The sequence below is a fragment of the Balaenoptera acutorostrata genome, chromosome 6, assembly GCF_949987535.1.
Source record: "Balaenoptera acutorostrata chromosome 6, mBalAcu1.1, whole genome shotgun sequence".
In the NCBI taxonomy this organism is placed as follows: domain Eukaryota; kingdom Metazoa; phylum Chordata; class Mammalia; order Artiodactyla; family Balaenopteridae; genus Balaenoptera; species Balaenoptera acutorostrata.
In genome coordinates this window covers 6097008-6115556 of record NC_080069.1, presented here as the reverse complement: position 1 = coordinate 6115556, position 18549 = coordinate 6097008, and the positions used below count along the sequence as shown (strand labels likewise).

The 18549-nt window shown below is 44.8% G+C and overlaps 1 protein-coding gene and 1 long non-coding RNA gene across 6 annotated transcripts in view; one reads left to right on the top strand and one right to left on the bottom strand.

Annotated features, from left to right (window-relative positions):
• GALNT7 (polypeptide N-acetylgalactosaminyltransferase 7) overlaps positions 1–3262 on the bottom strand; it is a 123466-nt gene extending 120204 nt beyond the window's left edge. For 2 of the 5 annotated variants that reach the window (XM_057547707.1, XM_057547710.1), the window contains exon 1: positions 3046–3262. In XM_057547707.1, the coding sequence (XP_057403690.1) occupies positions 3046–3171 (126 nt within the window). In that variant the 5' untranslated portion in view covers positions 3172–3262. The remainder of the gene's footprint in view (positions 1–3045) is intronic. The other 3 variants (XM_057547705.1, XM_057547709.1, XM_057547708.1) reach the window with 3 other exon arrangements.
• LOC103019911 (uncharacterized) lies at positions 3017–18223 on the top strand. Its single transcript, XR_009008542.1, has 3 exons — positions 3017–3143; positions 12454–12560; positions 17623–18223. It is a non-coding gene; the product is annotated as an uncharacterized LOC103019911 (long non-coding RNA).
• Positions 18224–18549: the final 326 nt, after the last annotated feature.

Here is an 18549-nt window from a genome sequence, read left to right as displayed (position 1 = left end):
TCTGCATCTTCGTTTAATAGCTCTTGAACCAACTGACTTTTCTCTCCTTCCACCGTCACCCTGCCAATGCCATCAACATCACGTTCCACCTGGGCTATCATAACCTCCAACAGGATTCCTATCTGCTCCGGCTCTAAACCAATTCAGCTAGAGTGGTCTTTTCAAAGCACAAATCTCAGCCCACCTCTCCCCTACTTAAAAATCCTTCGACGAACTCCATCCTTGGAGTTAATGGCTGCTCTAAAGACCTGATTCCTGGCATGGTCCCTCTGAACCCTCGCCCTCCATCTTCTAATTACGCTGGCCTTCTTCCACTTCCTCAGCTCACCATGCTACCTGCTACCTCAGGGCCTTTGCACATACTTCTCCCTCTCAGGGGTGTCCCCCTCCCATACCCAGATCAACAATGACTCTTCTTCAAATCTTCAGATTTCAACTCAAAAGCCATTTCTTCAGGTCAGGCTTTTATGACCAAGTTCCTCCATTTTCTCACCCCCTGTAGGGTTTGTTTTTTTTTTTTTTTCATAGCATGTGGTGGCACAATTTTTATTTACACATTTGTGAAATCTTGATTAATGTGATTTTTGACCCACTAGCCTACAAGAGCCACGAGTTTAGGAGCAAGGAGTACTTCCTTAACAACTAGCACCGGGACATGGGAGGTACTCAAAAATGTTTGTTGAATAAATCAAATAGTATCCAACAGAGTACAATTTGAACGGTAAGATCACTTTTCACATCATTCACATCAGAGAAACAGCAAGAGGCCCGGAGATGGGAAAGCAAAAAGAAATGTGTTCCTCTTGTCTTGACCATAGGTGACGCACTTTGCTGGGCAGATCTAAAGGAGGAAGTAGTCCAGGGGAAAAAAAAAGCACCAGGCTACGGCAGACTTTTGTGCCTGGAACACTGAAAGTATGAGGCAAAAAGCTGTACAGGGCGGACCCACCAGGACCAGCGTGCTAGAGTAGAAGCATAACCTGTACTTGGTAAATGGGATTGTCCTAGACTATCTCAGGCCATTTATCAGAATCCAAAAAAGCCCTATACATGGATTAGTGTTAAGGAGAGGCAGGTGTTTCAGTGGGTGGAGTATGTGTAATCATAATCAAAGAGTCAGAATTTTCCCGAAAGGAGATGTCCTTCTACTGCTGTATTTCAGAAACATTTAGGTTAGCTTTTATTAAAGGGAGGCAATAGTCCCTTATTTATGCTCTTATGATTTATAAGCTATACCTTAACTTGCTTAGTTAATATTTACCCGCAAACTTAATAAAAGGGTTTGGCTCTCCACATACATAAAGCATTCTTCTTAATGTTAATTGTTTGAAAGTCTTAATAAGCTAGCTTCAGTCTTTGGCAAATGACAGAAATTACCCTGGACCCACCGACAAACTTTATCCAATAAGTTGGACCAAAAATCAAGTTATAACCACCTCCTACAGCTATTAAATGAGCTCGTGGCTCAGTACTTGTACCAGCACTAATATAATATTTCAGAGGAAATAGGCATTGGGGCTGACGCTCCATCACCCCTTTAGAAGACTTGTCATCTGAACTGCAGGACATTCTGAATATGGCTAGTTCTGTCACTCTTTCCTCAATTTCTTCCCCCAGGAAATGGCATCTTTACGTCTTTATTAGCTCTCGGTAAAAGGCCATTTGATCACAAATGCTTTCAAACAACTGCAATATTCAGTCGTCCTTTGTCAATAAGTCATTCTGAAGCAAAATCATAAAGAGGTCACCATCACTCCATGAGAGCTGAGGGACTTAAAACCACAAACACATTCAAAAGGAAAACTGGGTACTTTTTATTACCATTAACTTAGATGACTTAGAGGGGAATCCACCCCATACGTTATAAAGAGACTCCAGTGCCGTTATGTCTTCAAAACACACTAAAACTTCAGAGTAAATCTCAAGAGTAAACCTTCCCTCATCACAGGGGCAGGCGCAGATAAGGAAATCTCTTCCTACGATTCTTAGTGTTGAAAGGACGCCTTCTCCCTCTACTTCCAGACGCTAACTTTCCAAAAGGAAAGTTAATAAAGGCGACCCCTCGGATGCAATGCAGACGCTGTTTGCACAAGGCGCTGGAAGCGGCACAGCTCCCCAGCCCCCGAGGCCCCGGCTCCCGCGTCCCAGGGGAAGGAGGGGCGCGGCCGTAACGGCGGGCAGGTCGGGCCGGGGGCGCGGCCGGGTCAGCGGGGCCGCAGCCCGGGGTCCAGTCACCCACGTCCCGGGGCGCCGACAGAGCCCCACTGACCGGGAGAGTCGGGCGGCGGACAGCGCGTCCGGAGGAGCCCTCAGCGCGGGCGGCGACCGCACAAGTTAGTTTGGCGGCCCCGCGGCCCGGCCGCAACCGGGGGGGGGGGGGGGGGGGGGAGGGGAGAGGAGAGGAGAGGAGGGGCGGGCTCCGGCCCGACGGGGCGGCCGGTGGAGGGGGCTCCGGGGCGGGGGTCTGCAGGCGGGCGAGGGCGGCCGCCGGGAAGGGAGGGGGGAGCGGGAAAGGGAGGGGGAGGGAGGCCGGTCCTGGGCGAGGCCTCGGCCGCGCATCGCCTGTCTCGGCGCCGAAGCCGATGGGGCGGCGCTCTCCGCGGAGCCGGGGGCGGGGCCGCGCGTTCCCACCCGGGCTGGCAGCTGGGGGCGCCCCGGACGCGCGGGGGCGGCCGGACCCACGGGCCTGGTCCGCACCGGCGGTGGCGGCGGCCGCGGCCCCTCGCCTCCGTCAGGCATGCGCGCGCCACAGGCCGCAGCCCGGACCAGCCCCGCGTCCCCGGCCGCCGCCGCGGCGGTCCTGGCCCGGCCCTTCTCTTCTCCAGCCCGCGTTCCAGGTGTGGAGGGCGGCCGCCGAGCCCCCGCCGCAGCGCGGGGCGGGGAGGTACGGGGGGGCCGGGGCCGGACGCGGGGTTCGGGGCCCCCATCCGCCCGCCGCGCCACCTGCGGAGCCCGCGCCCTACCCGCCGCCCCCGCCCCCACCAGGCGCGCGAACAAAACAAGTTGCAGGTCGCCGCCGCCGGAGGGGGCGGGCGGGTCACTCACCCTCATCCTGCTCAGCGGGCTCGGCTCGTCCGGCCGCGGGGATAGAGAGGACCAGAGGACCACCAGCACCAGGAAGCTGCCCACCACCAGCAAACTGCGTAAGAGGAGCCCGATCTTCAGCCTCATCTTCCTCCGGCGGCGAGAGGCGCACAGCCGGGCGCAGCCGCCGCCACCGCTCTCCCCTCCCTCCTTCCCCCTCCGCGCTCGCCTCCTGCTCCCGCCCCCGCCGCCCGGCGGCCGCCCTCCCCGCCTCCGATCCGGAACTCCCCTCGCCTGGCGGGCCGCCCCACCCCCGCTCTCCCCTCCCTCCCCGGGCCGCTCCCGCCCCCACGCCCTCGCCGGGCGGCCCCCGGCCGGTCCGCAGCCCTTTCCCCGCCGCTGTCCTCGACCCCTCCAGGTCCTGCTACCATGCGACTAACTTACACTCTCCCCAGGTCTGTCCTCAGCTTCGGCCCCACCGCTCAGCCCTTAAAGCTGCCCGGGTCCCCAACTTTTATTGTCCTTTGGGGCCGTAACTCCGGCCTTAACGCCGGCCCCCCCCAGCCCCCCGGCCCCCCGGCCCCCGCAGCGGGGCGGGCGGAAAGGAAACCAGGAAGTCGCGGCGGCCGTTGCCGCAGCTCCACGTGGCTGATTTATAGCTGGGAGGATTTTTCCTTATTGATTGTGCTCGCTTCTTCACACGGCTCCTTAAGGAGCCGGATTTGTAACCGAAAGGCCCAGGTGTGATGTGCAAATATCACCGGACCCCAGGAGCTCTACTTGGAAAGCGGGTAGTACGTCGCTGTCTCTTGAGCTAATTAGAAGAAAGCCAACCTAGTGAGAATAAGCAATACCAACCTTGTTCAAGGGCTAAGTTTCTATTCCTAGGACCGAGGATTTCGGGGTTTGTAAAACAACACTCAAAAAAAAAAAAAAAATACTCCACCCTCGTCGCCTCCTTCAGACCCGATTTTTGCCGCTTGATGGAGGTTCCTTGATTTCTGTTTTTCAAAAGCCTTTCTGCCTGAGACCTACATTACACAGGAAAGGGTATTGAGAAATGTTTAGCCAGATGCCCCAGCCGGAGGAAATAATTTTTGTGCCCATATCTCCCAACAAAGATGTCAGTCGCTTCTATTGCCAGGTGCACGTGATTACGTTATCAGTGTGACCTCGTATCTGCCTAATTCAAGTTGAACAGAATGTTTAATATCTTCTCCTAAGTTTTAGGATGGTAAAAGTTGATCCTTCTTCCTTAATATTGTCTCTTATCTGCAGGTACTTTAAAACAAGTGAAACCCGGTTATTTAAATTTCTAGGATGAAATAGAGAATTTGCATCATCAGGATAGATAAAGAATTGTACCAGACCAACTCCATGTGCTTCATGGTTTGAGTTACACTACCTAGTATATTGGGGATTTCTGTAGATGCCATCATTTCAGAATTCCCACAAAATATTGGCAGTGAACAATAGGGGGAAGTGTAGAATGGCTGACGATATTCAGCCATTCAGGTCTGTTCTTGGCTGGATAATTGTGCAGAGTAATGCATGTAAGCCCAATACATACAGCACCTGGAGGGCTGTCATGGGTTGAATACAAGTCACTGTCTGACTCAGCATTTTTATCAACTACTTAAATCAAAACCAGTTGCTTTTCACATAGGATGAGGGAGACTGCCGAAGACCTTTTTTTTTTTTGATGAAAAAGACCTGGACTTTAATTTAATTGATAAAGCATGAACCGGCTGGGTAATGTAGAAAGCTACTGCCCCACTCCTGGGTCAATTCAGGTCCATGTGGGGACCCAGGCATCACCTGTACCCAGGTGATTCTGACCCAGCTCATCTGTGCACCACCTTCAGAGAAACAGTGAAAGGAAAGGGTGTTTGGGGAAAGGTTTATTTAGCTAACTCTGGAAAGCAGGAACAAGTTCATTTGTGGACCCAACTTGGGCTGTTCACAGTGGGGAGGACTCCTTTGCAAAGCAGACGTCCCTAGACAGAGACTGGGCTTGGAGGAGGTGACCTTCAAGGGATCTTACTCCGATTACATGAGGGAATAATTCCATTTGAAGTCAGCAGCTGAAGTCCACCAGGAGTAATGAAACCTGTTTGTGGTCTCATTTGCACAGAGGAGACAGTTTTTGATTATTAAGAAAATAGGAAGCTTTATTTTTACTCTTATGAGCATAGTCGGGCAGGTGTGCAAATTGAAAGTGGTCCTTATCACTCCCTAAGGCAATCAGAAGGATTCTTGGGCAGAAATGGTATTCAGAGATGACCCTGCCACCCCTTTAAGTTTTGCACTGAGAGCTTAAAATACGTGTGAAAGGACACAGAATTAGAAATTGACCAGTGGGTATATGGTTGTAAAAGCCCAGGGTCCTCTGAGTCCTAACAATGTTTAAAAAAAACTCAAAAGTATAAAATACAAGCCTGTTGCAGCACTTGCAAGGAGGCAGCCTCAGGAGAGTTGACCCAACTCTTTAGAAAATGAAGAGCTACACGCATCCAAAGCTTAGTTCACGGTCAGTCACTTAACCTCTCTGAACCTTGGGCTCTTCTCTGCCCAACAGTGATTGCAATACTCACCTCACAATATCATCAAAAGGAATAATGGAGGTCAAGTACATATGCAAATATAAAGTACAGATAGAGTGATGGGGCAAGTCTCAGTGTGTCTGGGTGTAATTCGTTTTTTCTTAATGGATACTACAGTTACCATATGACAGGGATTGTTGTAGGAGAATACTTCTGGTTTGTCTAACCCGGGGTTCGCTGGGAAAGAGGGTTGAGACCAGAACTTATTTGGAGGGACACGGGACGGTCAAGAGAGCCTTGTCCTCTGTCAGGTTTTGGGATCTCATGTGGCAGATGGTGACATGGTGTCTTCAGCTGGGGGCTCCAAAGTAATGGGGGAAAGATAATTCTTTTGAAGGCCTGGTGTGTGCAGGATGCTTAGCACGTGTTACTGCATTTACTGCACGTGAGTGGGGCTGGCGTTACTATTGTTCTCAAGCTGGGATTCAAAGCAGACTAGATTTCTAGAGAAATCGGATTTTTAGAGATTAGATTTCTAGTCTCAGAATTCGTGTCGCTGCGTCCATACTCCTTGCCAAGCTGGGCTAGCCTTCTGGGCCCGGAATATAAATGTGTTCTTAAGATGCAAAAGGTCAGGGCCTCAAGATTTGTTGGTTTAAATTCTTCCCCTGCCTGCTCTGTCCGAGGGGAACCCACCACGGGGAGCTGCGCCCTTGCCGGGGCTGCTGTTTAGAGGTGAGATGCCCGCTCTGGGGGTCTAACCACTCCTTCCTTCCTTCTTTATCCTGCAGCCAAGCTGAACATCTGAGTTTCTAAGTGTGTCTTGAACTCCCTTTGCTTCCGGGTGGGGGGATTCTTTTTGCCTGAAGTGACACAAAAGCTTTTCCATGCTTCCTCCCGAATCCCTCCCATCCCCCAGGGCCCTCCCCACCAACACACTGGGACCGGTACCCTGCTGGGTGCTCTACCTCTCCCTCCCTGATAATTACATAAGGTATGTGAGGACAGAGCCTTGTCCGTCCGGTTCATCCTTGTATCCTGTTTGTAGAAAGGGTTCAATAAATATTTTTTGGTGAAATAATGAATAATTGGATTGAGAATATAAACAGAAGATGAAACTTAGAAGAGAGGCCAGGACTTTATCAACTGCTGGTCCTCCTTACCTGGAGCTTCTCCTTCCAAGGATAAAACTTTGGGGATTTTGTTGAATTAGAAAGGTGATTATTTTAGGTATCGTGGTTATCACCATCAGCTGGTAGACCGTTATTTCCCCTCACTTTGAATCCTACTAGGGTTACTCAGGACTAAGAAGGAAGTGATAATTTTAATTTAAATTCAGATTATTGTGTCTACTGAGATTTCCAAAAAAGGAAGAAAGAAAGGAAGGAAGGAATTAAATTGTATTGAAATGGGAACACATAGCCATGGGCAAGTACTATCGGCAGCCAAAGTTCAGTTTTAACTTTATGTGATTGTTAAGAGCTCAGGTTAAATTAGCCTCAGTGACCTATAAATTATTGGTTAAATATCCTAATGCCTATTCTGTAAACCATTTGATCACCTCTTTTCAAAGAAGAACATCCGTGATAGTATTTTTAAGTTAAGAATGTATTATAGGGAATTCGCTGGTGGTCCAGTGGTTAGGACTCGGTGCTTTCACTGCCTGGGGCCCAGGTTCGATCCCTGGTCAGGGAACTAAGATTCTGAAAGCCACGCGGCCAAAAAAAAAAAAAAAAAGTATTATATTGTTTAGAAAATAATTGCTATTTAAATTTTTTTAAAGTATAGTTTAAGTTTGTTAAGAATATATTAATTTTGGACAGTGTTTATTAGTTAGCTCTCACTGCATAACAAATTACCCCCAAATGTAGCACTTTAAAGCAACAAACTTTTACTGTTTCATGCAGTTCTGAGGATCGGGAATCCAGGAGTGGCTCAGCTGGGTGGCTGTGGCCCAGGGTCTCTCCTGAGGTTGTTGCCAGGCTGTCAGGTGGGCCTGGAGGAACCTGCTTCCAAGTTCACTCCCAAGGCCAGCAGGCAGGCCTCACGGGCTACTGGGGGGCACTTCAGTTCCTTGTCACAGAGCTGCTCAGGACAAGGCAGCTGGCTTCCTGCAGGGAAAAAGATCTGGGAGAGGGAGGGAGGGAAAGAGAGAGAGAGAGACAGGGGTCCAGAAGCTGTGGTCTGGTGCCGTGTGGAAGGGGGCCACACAAGGCTGTGAATCCTAGGAGGTCAGGGTCTTTGGAGGCTTAAGAACAACACTGGAAATCAGAATACTCGTTATTCCATTTATTATTTGTAGTATTTCGGTTACCATTATGATATGCTGAAGTCTTTCAAAAAGAATACGGATCTTAAATAATTGCTCATTTCTGATTATCTTGCAAAGAAATACTCTGTATACTGTCTTCAACTTTAAAATGAAGGTTTTGGGCCAAAGAATCTTGAACACCCCTTCCAATTCTGAAATTCTGATTGTCCTGTGATGTTAATAGATGGTTGAGACTTTTAAATTTACACTCTTGTGTAGAATACAACCAAGTCAAATTCTGCCTCTATACTTTTTTTTTCTGGCATGGATTACTATTTCTGTAATAAGCTTAAAGAGATGGATAGTTCCTGAGTTGTGCTCATCTGGAATAAAGACTGTTGTCACTAGGGCTTCCATTTGATGAGGTTAATGGTCTCCTACACTGTTGTGATGAGAGAAATGCTTATTTTAAAACCCTTTTAACAACTACTGAGTCTGCACTGTAGAGCCTGCGAGCCACAACTGCTGAGCCCGTGCACCACAACTACTGAAGCCCGTGTGCCACAACTACTGAAGCCCTCGCACCACAACTACTGAAACCCTCGCGCCACAACTACTGAAGCCTGCACGCCTAGAGCCCGTGCTCCGCAACAAGAGAAGCCACCGCAGTGAGAAGCCCGCACACCACAATGAAGAGTAGCCCCCACTCACTGCAACTAGAGAAAGCCCACGCGCCACAACTAGAGAAAGCCTGCGAGCAGCAACGAAGACCCAACGCAGCCAAAAATAAATAAATAAATTTATTTTTTTTAAAAAAAGCTCTTTTAGATTGAACGCCATGGAACACTACCTCTCCAGGAGTCTGTACTGTTTTCAGACTCCCATATTTCAGAAGTGCTCTTCTGACTTGACCATTTATTTAAGCGACGACTGAAACACATTGCCTCCGAACACTCTTGTTTGGAACCCCTTCAGCAACTTCCCATTGCTCTCAGAATTAAGCCCAAACCTCTCAATTTATTCCAAAGACCTTTGCGAGCCAGCCTCTGCTACTTCCACAGGCTCAGCTGGGCCACGAGTCCTCTTTTCCAACCTAAACTGCAGCTACGTTGACCTTCTCTCTGTTTCTGGAATGGACCAACTTCTCTATCCCTTCTAGGCCTTCACACAGGTTATTCCCTTACCCAGAACACTGTCTTAGTTTCAACACCAATTACCTCCCACCAAACTGCCAAGCATCCTTCAGAATCAGTTTATACATCAGTTCCTCCAGATTCCTCCGTTCTCTTCAGACCCCAGCCCTGCCCTATGCTGTCCGAGCCCCCTGTTCACATTGGTCATGGCATGTAGGGCTCAGCTTTGTTATTGCTTACTCAGTGGTCTGTCACCCCCATCAGGCCATGTCCTTATTTGGTGTCATCTTCCCAGACATTCACAGTGCCTAGCACACAGGACCTGCTGTGTTGGGGGAGAAGGAGTGAAAGCATAGTTGACATGTGCTGTGTTTCACATGCTCCCTCTATGGTTTAAGCAAGTTTGGAAGCATTGTGTGATAGAAGATATACTGCATATATGTACAGGAAGAGAAAATGTTCTTGTTCTTTGCTCAGTTGTTAGAAGATAACTGAAGAAAAGATGAACTTTCCGGTGTGGAATCTAGAAAAATGATACAGATGAACTTATTTGCAAAGCAGAAATAGACACACAGACGTAGAGAACAGACAATACCGGGCGGGGTGGGGGGGGGCATGAATTGGGAGATTGGGACTGACATATACACACTACTATGTATAAAATACATAACTAATGAGAACCTACTGTATAGCACAGGGAACTCTACTCAGTGCTCTGTGGTGACCTAAATGGGAAGGAAATCCAAAAAAGAGGGGATAGATGTATACATACGGCTGATTCACTTTGTTGTACAGCAGAAACTAACACATTGTAAAGCAACTACACTCCAATAAAAATTAATTTTAAAAGTGCAAATTAAAAAAATGGTGAACTTTCCAGGCCTTAGCAAGATGCAGTATGGCAGAGTTGGAAAATAAAAGATTTGGAATTACCAGGTATCTACTTCCTGTTCAGCCTCTGATTCTCAGATCATTTAGGGTAAACTCTCTGCATAAGCTCTCTGCCGTCTATACCTCAGTTTCTTTGTTTGTATGCAATTCTGTTATTTCTCTTTTGAGATGTCTGAGAAGGTTTCTAGGTACAGTCCATTACTAAAAATACCCCAATCTTTTTTATAGCTAATAAAAATTATATCAGGTACTTCTGTCGCTAAAAAATAAAAATCTTAGAAACCGAAGCAAGTCACCGTCCCCACGTCACCTCAGCTATGAAATTCTTTATCTCAGTTTGCCCTAATCTTTATGAGTTTCAGTGTCTTTGTACGACTTGATAATGTGTATAGAGGTTGAAGTACTTTTCTTCCCCATGCTTTAATCATTTTGAATCAATAGATCTTAAAAGGCGATAATATCTAAATGTTTTGCAAAAGTATTTTAGAAGTAGGTGGCTTTGCCCTCATTTAGGGGCTGGGGAAGGAGGATACACCGTTCTACATTTTTATCTGACCAAAATGAGTGCTGTAATTCCTAGATAATAAACTGAAACTACCTATCTGCCCACTGATGTGGAAGTTTATATGCACGAACTGTCATAGGACAGTAATACCTTGACAAATTTCAGTTTTGAAGACTGTTTTCCTGTCATTTAACCACACTCTGCTGAGAACTTGAGTCTTTCTTCAGTGAATTTCGTTCTCTAATTTCATGAAATTTTAATACTTGAAGGAAAATTAGAAATGAGAGTCTAGCCAACTCTCATTTTTATGTATGATAGGTGGGTTCTTGGTGCCTCTTATTGGCAGAGCTTCTTTCTGTTCCACCTCTGTTGCATCAAAGTTATGCTCCGAGAGATTATCAGTACAGTTGTCCCTCGTTATCTGAGGGGGATTGGTTCCAGGACCCCTCGGACCAAAATCCGGGTATGCTCAAGTCCCTTGTGTAAAATGATATATATTCACATATAACCTATGCACATCTTTCTTTATACTTTAAATCATCTCTAGGTTGCTTGTAATACCCAATACAATGTAAATACTATGTAAATAGTTGTTAAGTACAATGTAAATGCTATTTAAATAGTTCCCATTAGTGTGACAAATTCAAGTTTTGCTTTTTGAAACTTCCTGGAATTTTCTTTTTTCCAAATATTTTCAGGACGTAGAACCCACTGTCAGCAGACTGCCAACCGTATTAGCAAAACAGAGGCTGGTTTCTCTTGAAGGTATCAGGTTCCCATATTAAAGAATGTGAGATTCTAGGTGATGCATTTTGCCGAATCTCTCTGGCCGGACCACAATAGGTGTAGCTGGATGAGCAGGGTCTCTGCAGGGAGGTCTGAAGAGGTGTGCAGCAGGAGAAAGGGGCCAAGGAGGAGGGAACGTTCTCCTGCTCGTCCAAGGCAACCTGCAGCCCAAAAGGCACATGATGGGAACGACAAAGGAGCGCTTTGCACCATCTTCTGAATGGTTTTGACTAGTTATAATAAGATTGGGTTATTTTTAGTAATTGACTATGCCTAGAAGCCTTTTCTGACACTTCAAAGGAGATAAGCAAAGTTGCATACGAATGAAACTGAGGTGTATGCTGGGTATATGCAGGGAGATTATCCTAAATGATCCAGGAATTAGAGGCTGGCCCGGGAGTAGATATCTGGTCATTCTAAGCCTTATGTTTTCCAACGATGTCATTCTTCACCTTGCTGATGCCCAGAAATTTCATCTTTTTAGACTGAACAATGAACAGTACATTTTCTCTTTATTTGAACGTGTGGCTCTATGTTAATCACTACTTGGAGGGCCACACCTGGGAGATGTGGGCCCAGAGTGCTGATCTTCACAGGAGCTCAAAATACTGTCATTTAAAAACTTTGGTTTGTGACTTCACTTGTGAGGATATATGATACGCATGGGTGTTATTGTGGTACCTGTATGCAAATCGAGACTTAGTGAAGTGTGGTATTCTTAGAGCTATCGGTCAAGGCAGTGCGAAATAGATCTTTTTGCATAAAACAATACTGTCGTTTAGATAAATGTACCTTTTGGCATATTGCAAAGAGTTTTGAAATTTGAATTTGAATTCCTTTTTTTTTTTTTTGGAGAATGGTCTTTGAGGTCTTGGTCTTATGGGATGGCTTCTATTTCTCAAACTACGTAAAAAGATTTTTTTTTTAATTTATTTTTTATTTTTTTAAATTTATTTTTGGCTGCGTTGGGTGTTTGTTGCTGCATAGGGGCCTTCTCTAGTTGTGGTGAGCGGGGGCTACTCTTTGTTGCGGTGCGCAGGCTTCTCATTGCAGTGGCTTCTCTTGTTGCGAAGTATGGGTTCTAGGCACACAGGCTTCAGTAGTTGTGGCACGCGGGCTCAGTAGTTGTGGCGCAGGGGCTTAGTTGCCCCGCGGCATGTGGGATCTTCCCGGACCAGGGCTTCGAACCCGTGTCCCCTGCACTGGCAGGCGGATTCTTAACCACTGCGCCACCAGGGAAGTCCCTGTAAAAAGATTTTTAACAATCCCTTTTTATGATCTTTTATTGTATATTTATAGATATTTCTATTTATTCAACAGTGTTTGGAGCATGTATCGTGTGCTAGCCATTGTTTTAAATGATGGGAAACAGCAGTAAACTAGAGGAGCAGAAATCCTTGTGGTCATGGAGTCAGACAATAAACAAGGTATGTAAATGATTTTGTATCGTTATCGATGCTGGTATATCACTTATGTGCCAAGAATTATCCTAAGAGCTTACAAGAATAACTCATTTACTTAGGTGGTGTAGTAGAAGATAAATACTGTGGAAAGAAATCAAGGACGGAAGTGGGATTTGGAATGCGGAGAGGAGTGAGGGAAGGTTTCAGTTTTAAAGAGTCTGAGACGGTCGCATTGAGGGGATAATATCTGGACAAGACCTGAAGGGCTGAGGGAGCAGGGCGAATGGCTACCTGAGCGGAGGTGGCTTCAGGCTGAAAGGGCAGCAGATACAAAGACCCTGAGGCAAGAACATTCCTGCTTGTTTTAGGAAAAGCAAGGATGAGAGGAGAGCTTTGGCTGAGGAAGTGTGGGTGGGGTGGCCTGATCTAACTCACATCCAAGTAGGACCACAGCCTCTGGCTTCTGGGTTTGGTAAGGAAAGGAACAACAATAAAAGCAAGGACCAGTTAGAAGGCTATTTTCATCATCCAGACAGGGGCTCATGGTAGCCTGGACGAGGATTCTGACCATGGAGGTGGTTAGAATAGGTCAGAATATGGGTATATTTTGATTATGCTTCAACTATTATGGTTCCAAATCATTGAAGTTGTTGTGCTGCTTCCAGGCTCTTTGTAAGTAGTTAAATTAATAACCTGTAAAACAAACTCTTTAAAGGCTCTGGCAGCACATGTTATTTAAAGAAACTGTGTAAGTGAATACTCGGCAATTTGCTTTAGATTTTCATGTGTACACTATATTCTCAAGTGGAACTACCTGTACTTGGAGATAGAATCTCCCAAGTAACAGTGGCAGTTTAGGTGCGGGGCCACCTGAGCTGATGAAAACAACTGGAAGTGCCAGGTGAAATACCTCTGCAATCTTTCTAAATGCGTCCATGGGTAACAAGAAAATAAATACTAAGGTCAAAGACTGAACAGACAAGGTAAGCTGAGTACGGAAGCTGGCTTTTGCCTTAGGGCTTTGGCCAAACCTAGGGTGCCTGAGTATCTTTTACATCCTGAGTTCAAAGATTTAGGAACAGAAAACAAATTCAGGGTCCACCCCAAAGTGGAAAGCCTAATAGGACCTCAGAAACTAGGATCCCTGAAGGGTTCCATCCCCAAGGTGAGAGAGAACTAGAGTGAACCCATTCCCCTCACCCTGAAGAGAAACGTCCCTCTACACATACCCCACACCATCCAACTAGGAAACTAGTCATCATAATGTGGCCCTGACCCTGGTGTGCAGTCAGAATTCACACAACCTGGATGCTTAGAAAAACCTCAAACCAAGAACTTAAAGTGATCCCAGACTAATGGTGTCACAAGGCATCTGAACAGCAAATGTGAATCCTTTTTGAAAGAACTCTCTTCACCTCAGGCTTTGAAAAATGTCCTGTTCCTGTGTCCCTAAGAAGATGAGTCACTCACAGTTGAAAATCACTGAACTCCCAAAGCCCTGGGTGGGAAATAATATTCTACAAAATAGGCTGCCTGAAAAACTTAGCAGTTAGAATTACCAGACACAGAATATAATCACATTTAATACACTTCAAGAAGTGAAAAGAGAGCTCTGAAAATATGAGTAAAATTGAGAAAAGACCTAATTTCCAGAAATAAAAAAATACTAAGTTAATGGACGGGTTAAACAGTACAGTAGAACTGTTACTGAAATTTTCTCATCCCTTGGCTTCTGGGCGCTTGGTTGTTTTCCTGTCTCTCGGGCCACTCACTGTCAGTCTCATCACAAACTCTGCTATCTAAAAAGACAGCATTGGGCTTCCCTGGTGGCGCAGTGGTTGAGAATCTGCCTGCTAATGCAGGGGACACGGGTTCGAGCCCTGGTCTGGTAAGATCCCACATGCCGCGAAGCAACTAGGCCCGTGAGCCACAATTACTGAACCTGTGCATCTGGAGCCTGTGCTCCGCAACAAGAGAGGCCGTGATAGTGAGAGGCCCGCGCACCGCGATGAAGAGTGGCCCCCGCTTGCCACAACTAGAGAAAGCCCTTGCACAGAAACGAAGACCCAACACAGCCAAAAATAAATAAATAAATTAATTAATTAATTAAAGTTAATGGGTTATTTAAAAAAAAAAAAAGACAGCATTGTTTAGAATTCAGTTCTAGTTCTTTTTCTTTTCCTCAGTTTTGAATCTTTGTGTGGACTGACCCATTCACAAGGTTTCAGCTCCATTAAGTGGAATTCATTTATTTTCCCACCAAATCATCTATTCTTCCTAGGATCCTGATTTAGCCACTGACACTTAAAAAAGAAATTTCTAAGACATCTTTCACAGTTTCTTCCACTTTTCCTTCCAGATTTCATCATTAACAAGTCAGGACCACCCCATCACTGATGTTTCCTTTTGCATCTGTTCCCACTGCTATGATTCACATTTCTTTGCAGTTTCTTTACCATGTTCCCATCGTTTAATCTCCTATTTCTTAAAACCATTCTACCTACCACTACTATTATTTTTCTAAAATATAAGTTCAACGATATCACCCCTGGAGCAAAAACCTCTAGTGGTCACCTTACATTGTGTCCTGGAAGTATAATGGCCTCAAATGAGATACTGAAGCATACCTATGCTAAGTACATCCTAAAGATTGTAGGTTCCATGGACTTTTTGGTACAGAGTGTTAGAAAACGAGATGGATGGTGGAGAAGGAGAAGATCCTGCAGGACCTTCTTAAATAAGTCCTCGGTAGAACATTCGTCTTCTAGGGCAAAATCATGGGCAGCAACCTGTTCTCCTGCTTAGGTTTGAGAAGTGGCAGTAAGTGAAATAAAGTACGTTCGCACATCCAGTTGACGACCAGATAAAATGACTTCAGCTGAGATTAAGCAAACTGAAAAAGTCAAAATAAGGCCCATAGAAAAGGTGCTGCCAAACCAGGGAACAGGAGTTTGGAAGATTTTAAGACTTTGAGGAAGAACATCAATGAATGAGGGTAGACTGATTGCTATGACAAACAACCCCACAACTTCAGGGGCTTCATACAATGAAAATGTATCACATCACAGCCCCATCCTCTCTGCGGGTTGAGGGGAGGGAAGGGACTCCGCCCCTCCCAGCCCATTAGGGATCCAGGCTTTTCCCATTCAGTGGATCTCCCATCCCCTGAGGAACCCAAGTCCTCCACTGGATTCTTTGCATCTAGCTGGCAATTTAGGGAAAGAGAGAGCAGGTGCAGGATCCCCTATGATGTGTTTTAAGAGCCAGACCTGGAGCAGTGAACATTCCTTCTGATCACTTTTATTGGCTAGGACTAAGCCACATGTATTGGTAGGTGAAGAGTTAAATGGTGTATTTGGTCCTTCAAATCATGTTTTAGAAAATATTTAGTAGCATGGGAAAATGGAAACAGTAAGTGGGGGAAAATATGATACAAAAGTAAGTGCATTCTGGTTCTAACTCGTTAATAAAATAAATAATATATTTTCATTTAAAAAAAGCCTATAAGGAAATAACCCAGTAACATTTTGATCTCTGTTTCAATAGTGGGATTGTTGGGAATCTTCTCAATATTCCTCTTTCTTATCTAAATTATTGATTATGAAAGTGTTACTTTTCAAAATAAACCTTATCAAAAAAATTTAAAGAAAGAAAGTGGTGTGTCTTTAAAAGATTTCTATATTCCTGGAAATTACCCATCAGAGGCCTTGAACATAGTAGACGCTTAATACGTATTCAAAGATTCACCATATTCATTGACTGAATAGAGTAATTAAGTGGAAAAAGCCTAAGAACAAAATGTGAAGGAACTGTTATTTCCCTAATGATGCTATGTAAATGTAGTAACAGGTGAGCCAAATCACCACACTTTCTATGATAATTTGATTTCAGTTTTGTAACACTTAAGTCATATAGTACATGTGGTACCAATACTAGTGAGTTACCTGTGTTGGTGTTTCCTGAACTTTATTCATCTTGGTACTGTTTATGCCATCTTTAGTCATACCTAGAGTAGTACATATATTATTGCTTAATATTTTTCATTAAAATTATATACTTTTATAAAGTTAAGTTTAGCTTTGTACTAAACAATGATACTAGTAAAATCACAGGATTGTGGTATTAATTTTTCTACACTTATTAAAATTAATGCATAATTATCAAAATTTTAAAAATTCACATTCTACTTAATCATCTCTTTTAACCCCAACTTTACTACACTTTAGAAATAACTGACCTATTATATGTCATATTTATCTATTTAATGTTTTAGGTTCAAGCTTCTATAATGTTTAGGTTCAAGCTTCCATGAACAATACAGGTTTTGCCCACCTGACAGAATATCTAGTTTTATGAATTATGCTCTAATTTTGTGATTTATGTTCGTGTATAGGTGAACATAAAGTGAATGTTTAACAGGTACTATATATAAGTTAACTTACTTTTTTAACAATTTTTTTTAAACGATGAATACTCCATCTTCCCCACACCCATCCCAGTAATGGAATCCCACTGATACAACACAGAATGTTTCTAAGGCAAAACAAAATAAGTTAGTTAATATATGGAACATTTTTTAAAGACCAGAATTCTTTGGTTTGCACATAGCTCACATGAGTAAAATAGAAAGGTAGTTACTGTTTCTCAAGATCATAATCCTGCTCCCAGAGATGATAAATGACAACAACAGCAAAAGCTGGCCATTAATTTCACACTTTGGGTGCAAGTTTATTTTTTGAATGACAAAGAATACAAACTTTGGGTTTTGTGACTCTTGAACTAAAAATACAGAGGGAATTGTAGAATCTACATCTGGGGAAATCCTTAGGATAGAGACTTTTTTCGGGATGATTTATGTGTTGTCTAAAAATAAGGGTGTGGTTTCTTGGTTGTTCCTGGCTTTGTGGTTATTAAGTTTTTCACTGTTTAAAAACCAAGTGTTAAGAAAGAGGTGGGAACCAGGAAGACAGGGTGAAGTCAGCAAAATAAAACGGAGATCCATAGCCAAGGGGATGACTTAATAGGTCACATTAGGTAGGTTATGGTAAAAAACCTACAAGATTTTCTTTTCCTGCGTTTTAAAAAGAAAACAAAAATCTTCAGCACAAATCCCATCTACAGAGACTGGAGAGTCTCGGAGGACAGGAGCTGACTGATGAACATTCACGCTCATTGTGGGGCACAGACTTTGAGAACAAGCCTTTTCCTGAGTACCGAGGACCATAGACACGTTGGCTGAGCTGTTTGTTACTCTTACCAGTTGGATGTGGCTGAGTTTCCATTACATATATCGTCCCACCATGTGATTCATCCAGCGGGTGTATTTTAATTATTGAACCAAGACGTGAGTAACTGGAAAGGAGGAAACCTAAGAAGAAACACCAGTTCTTCTGCGTCGACCTACAGGTCAGGAACTAGGAAGTACTTTTGTTTTTTCTTTTGACGTCTAAAAAGAAATATTCTTACATCTCCAAGAGAAAGAGCAAGAAAACAGAGGGATGAAACACTCCTGATCAAGGACCTGTAGTCGATGTCCCATTTACCCCGTGTGTCACCTGCTTGAGCCCTAACCCCTACTATCCACCACTCCAGTTACCCTGATCTTTCCTGTTCTTAGGGTATGATTTAAACAGCCTGTTCTCCTCTTTTTGGAAGTTGGATACAAATGATAAATAATAAATGGTGAATTTGGCCTCACTTTTGACTGACCTCATTAGGCTTTAAATGGGAATCACAGAGACCCACAAAGGTACATTTCGGTTGTCCTGGCGCCGAGCAATAATGGGTAGAGTTCACAAATAAAATAATAGAAATGATTCTGTCTTGCGTGGACTCTGGGGAAACAGCAGACAGATACCCACTCTGGTCAGTAGCTGGTGGAGTCCGGGCTGTGCGGCCCCAGAGGCAGAGCTGCAGGACAGTCCCCACTGTGCCTCGAGGACAGCCCTTGCCCTGCCCCGATGATGCACAACGGTCACCTTCAGGGGACCAAAGTACCTCTGCTGAGTTTATC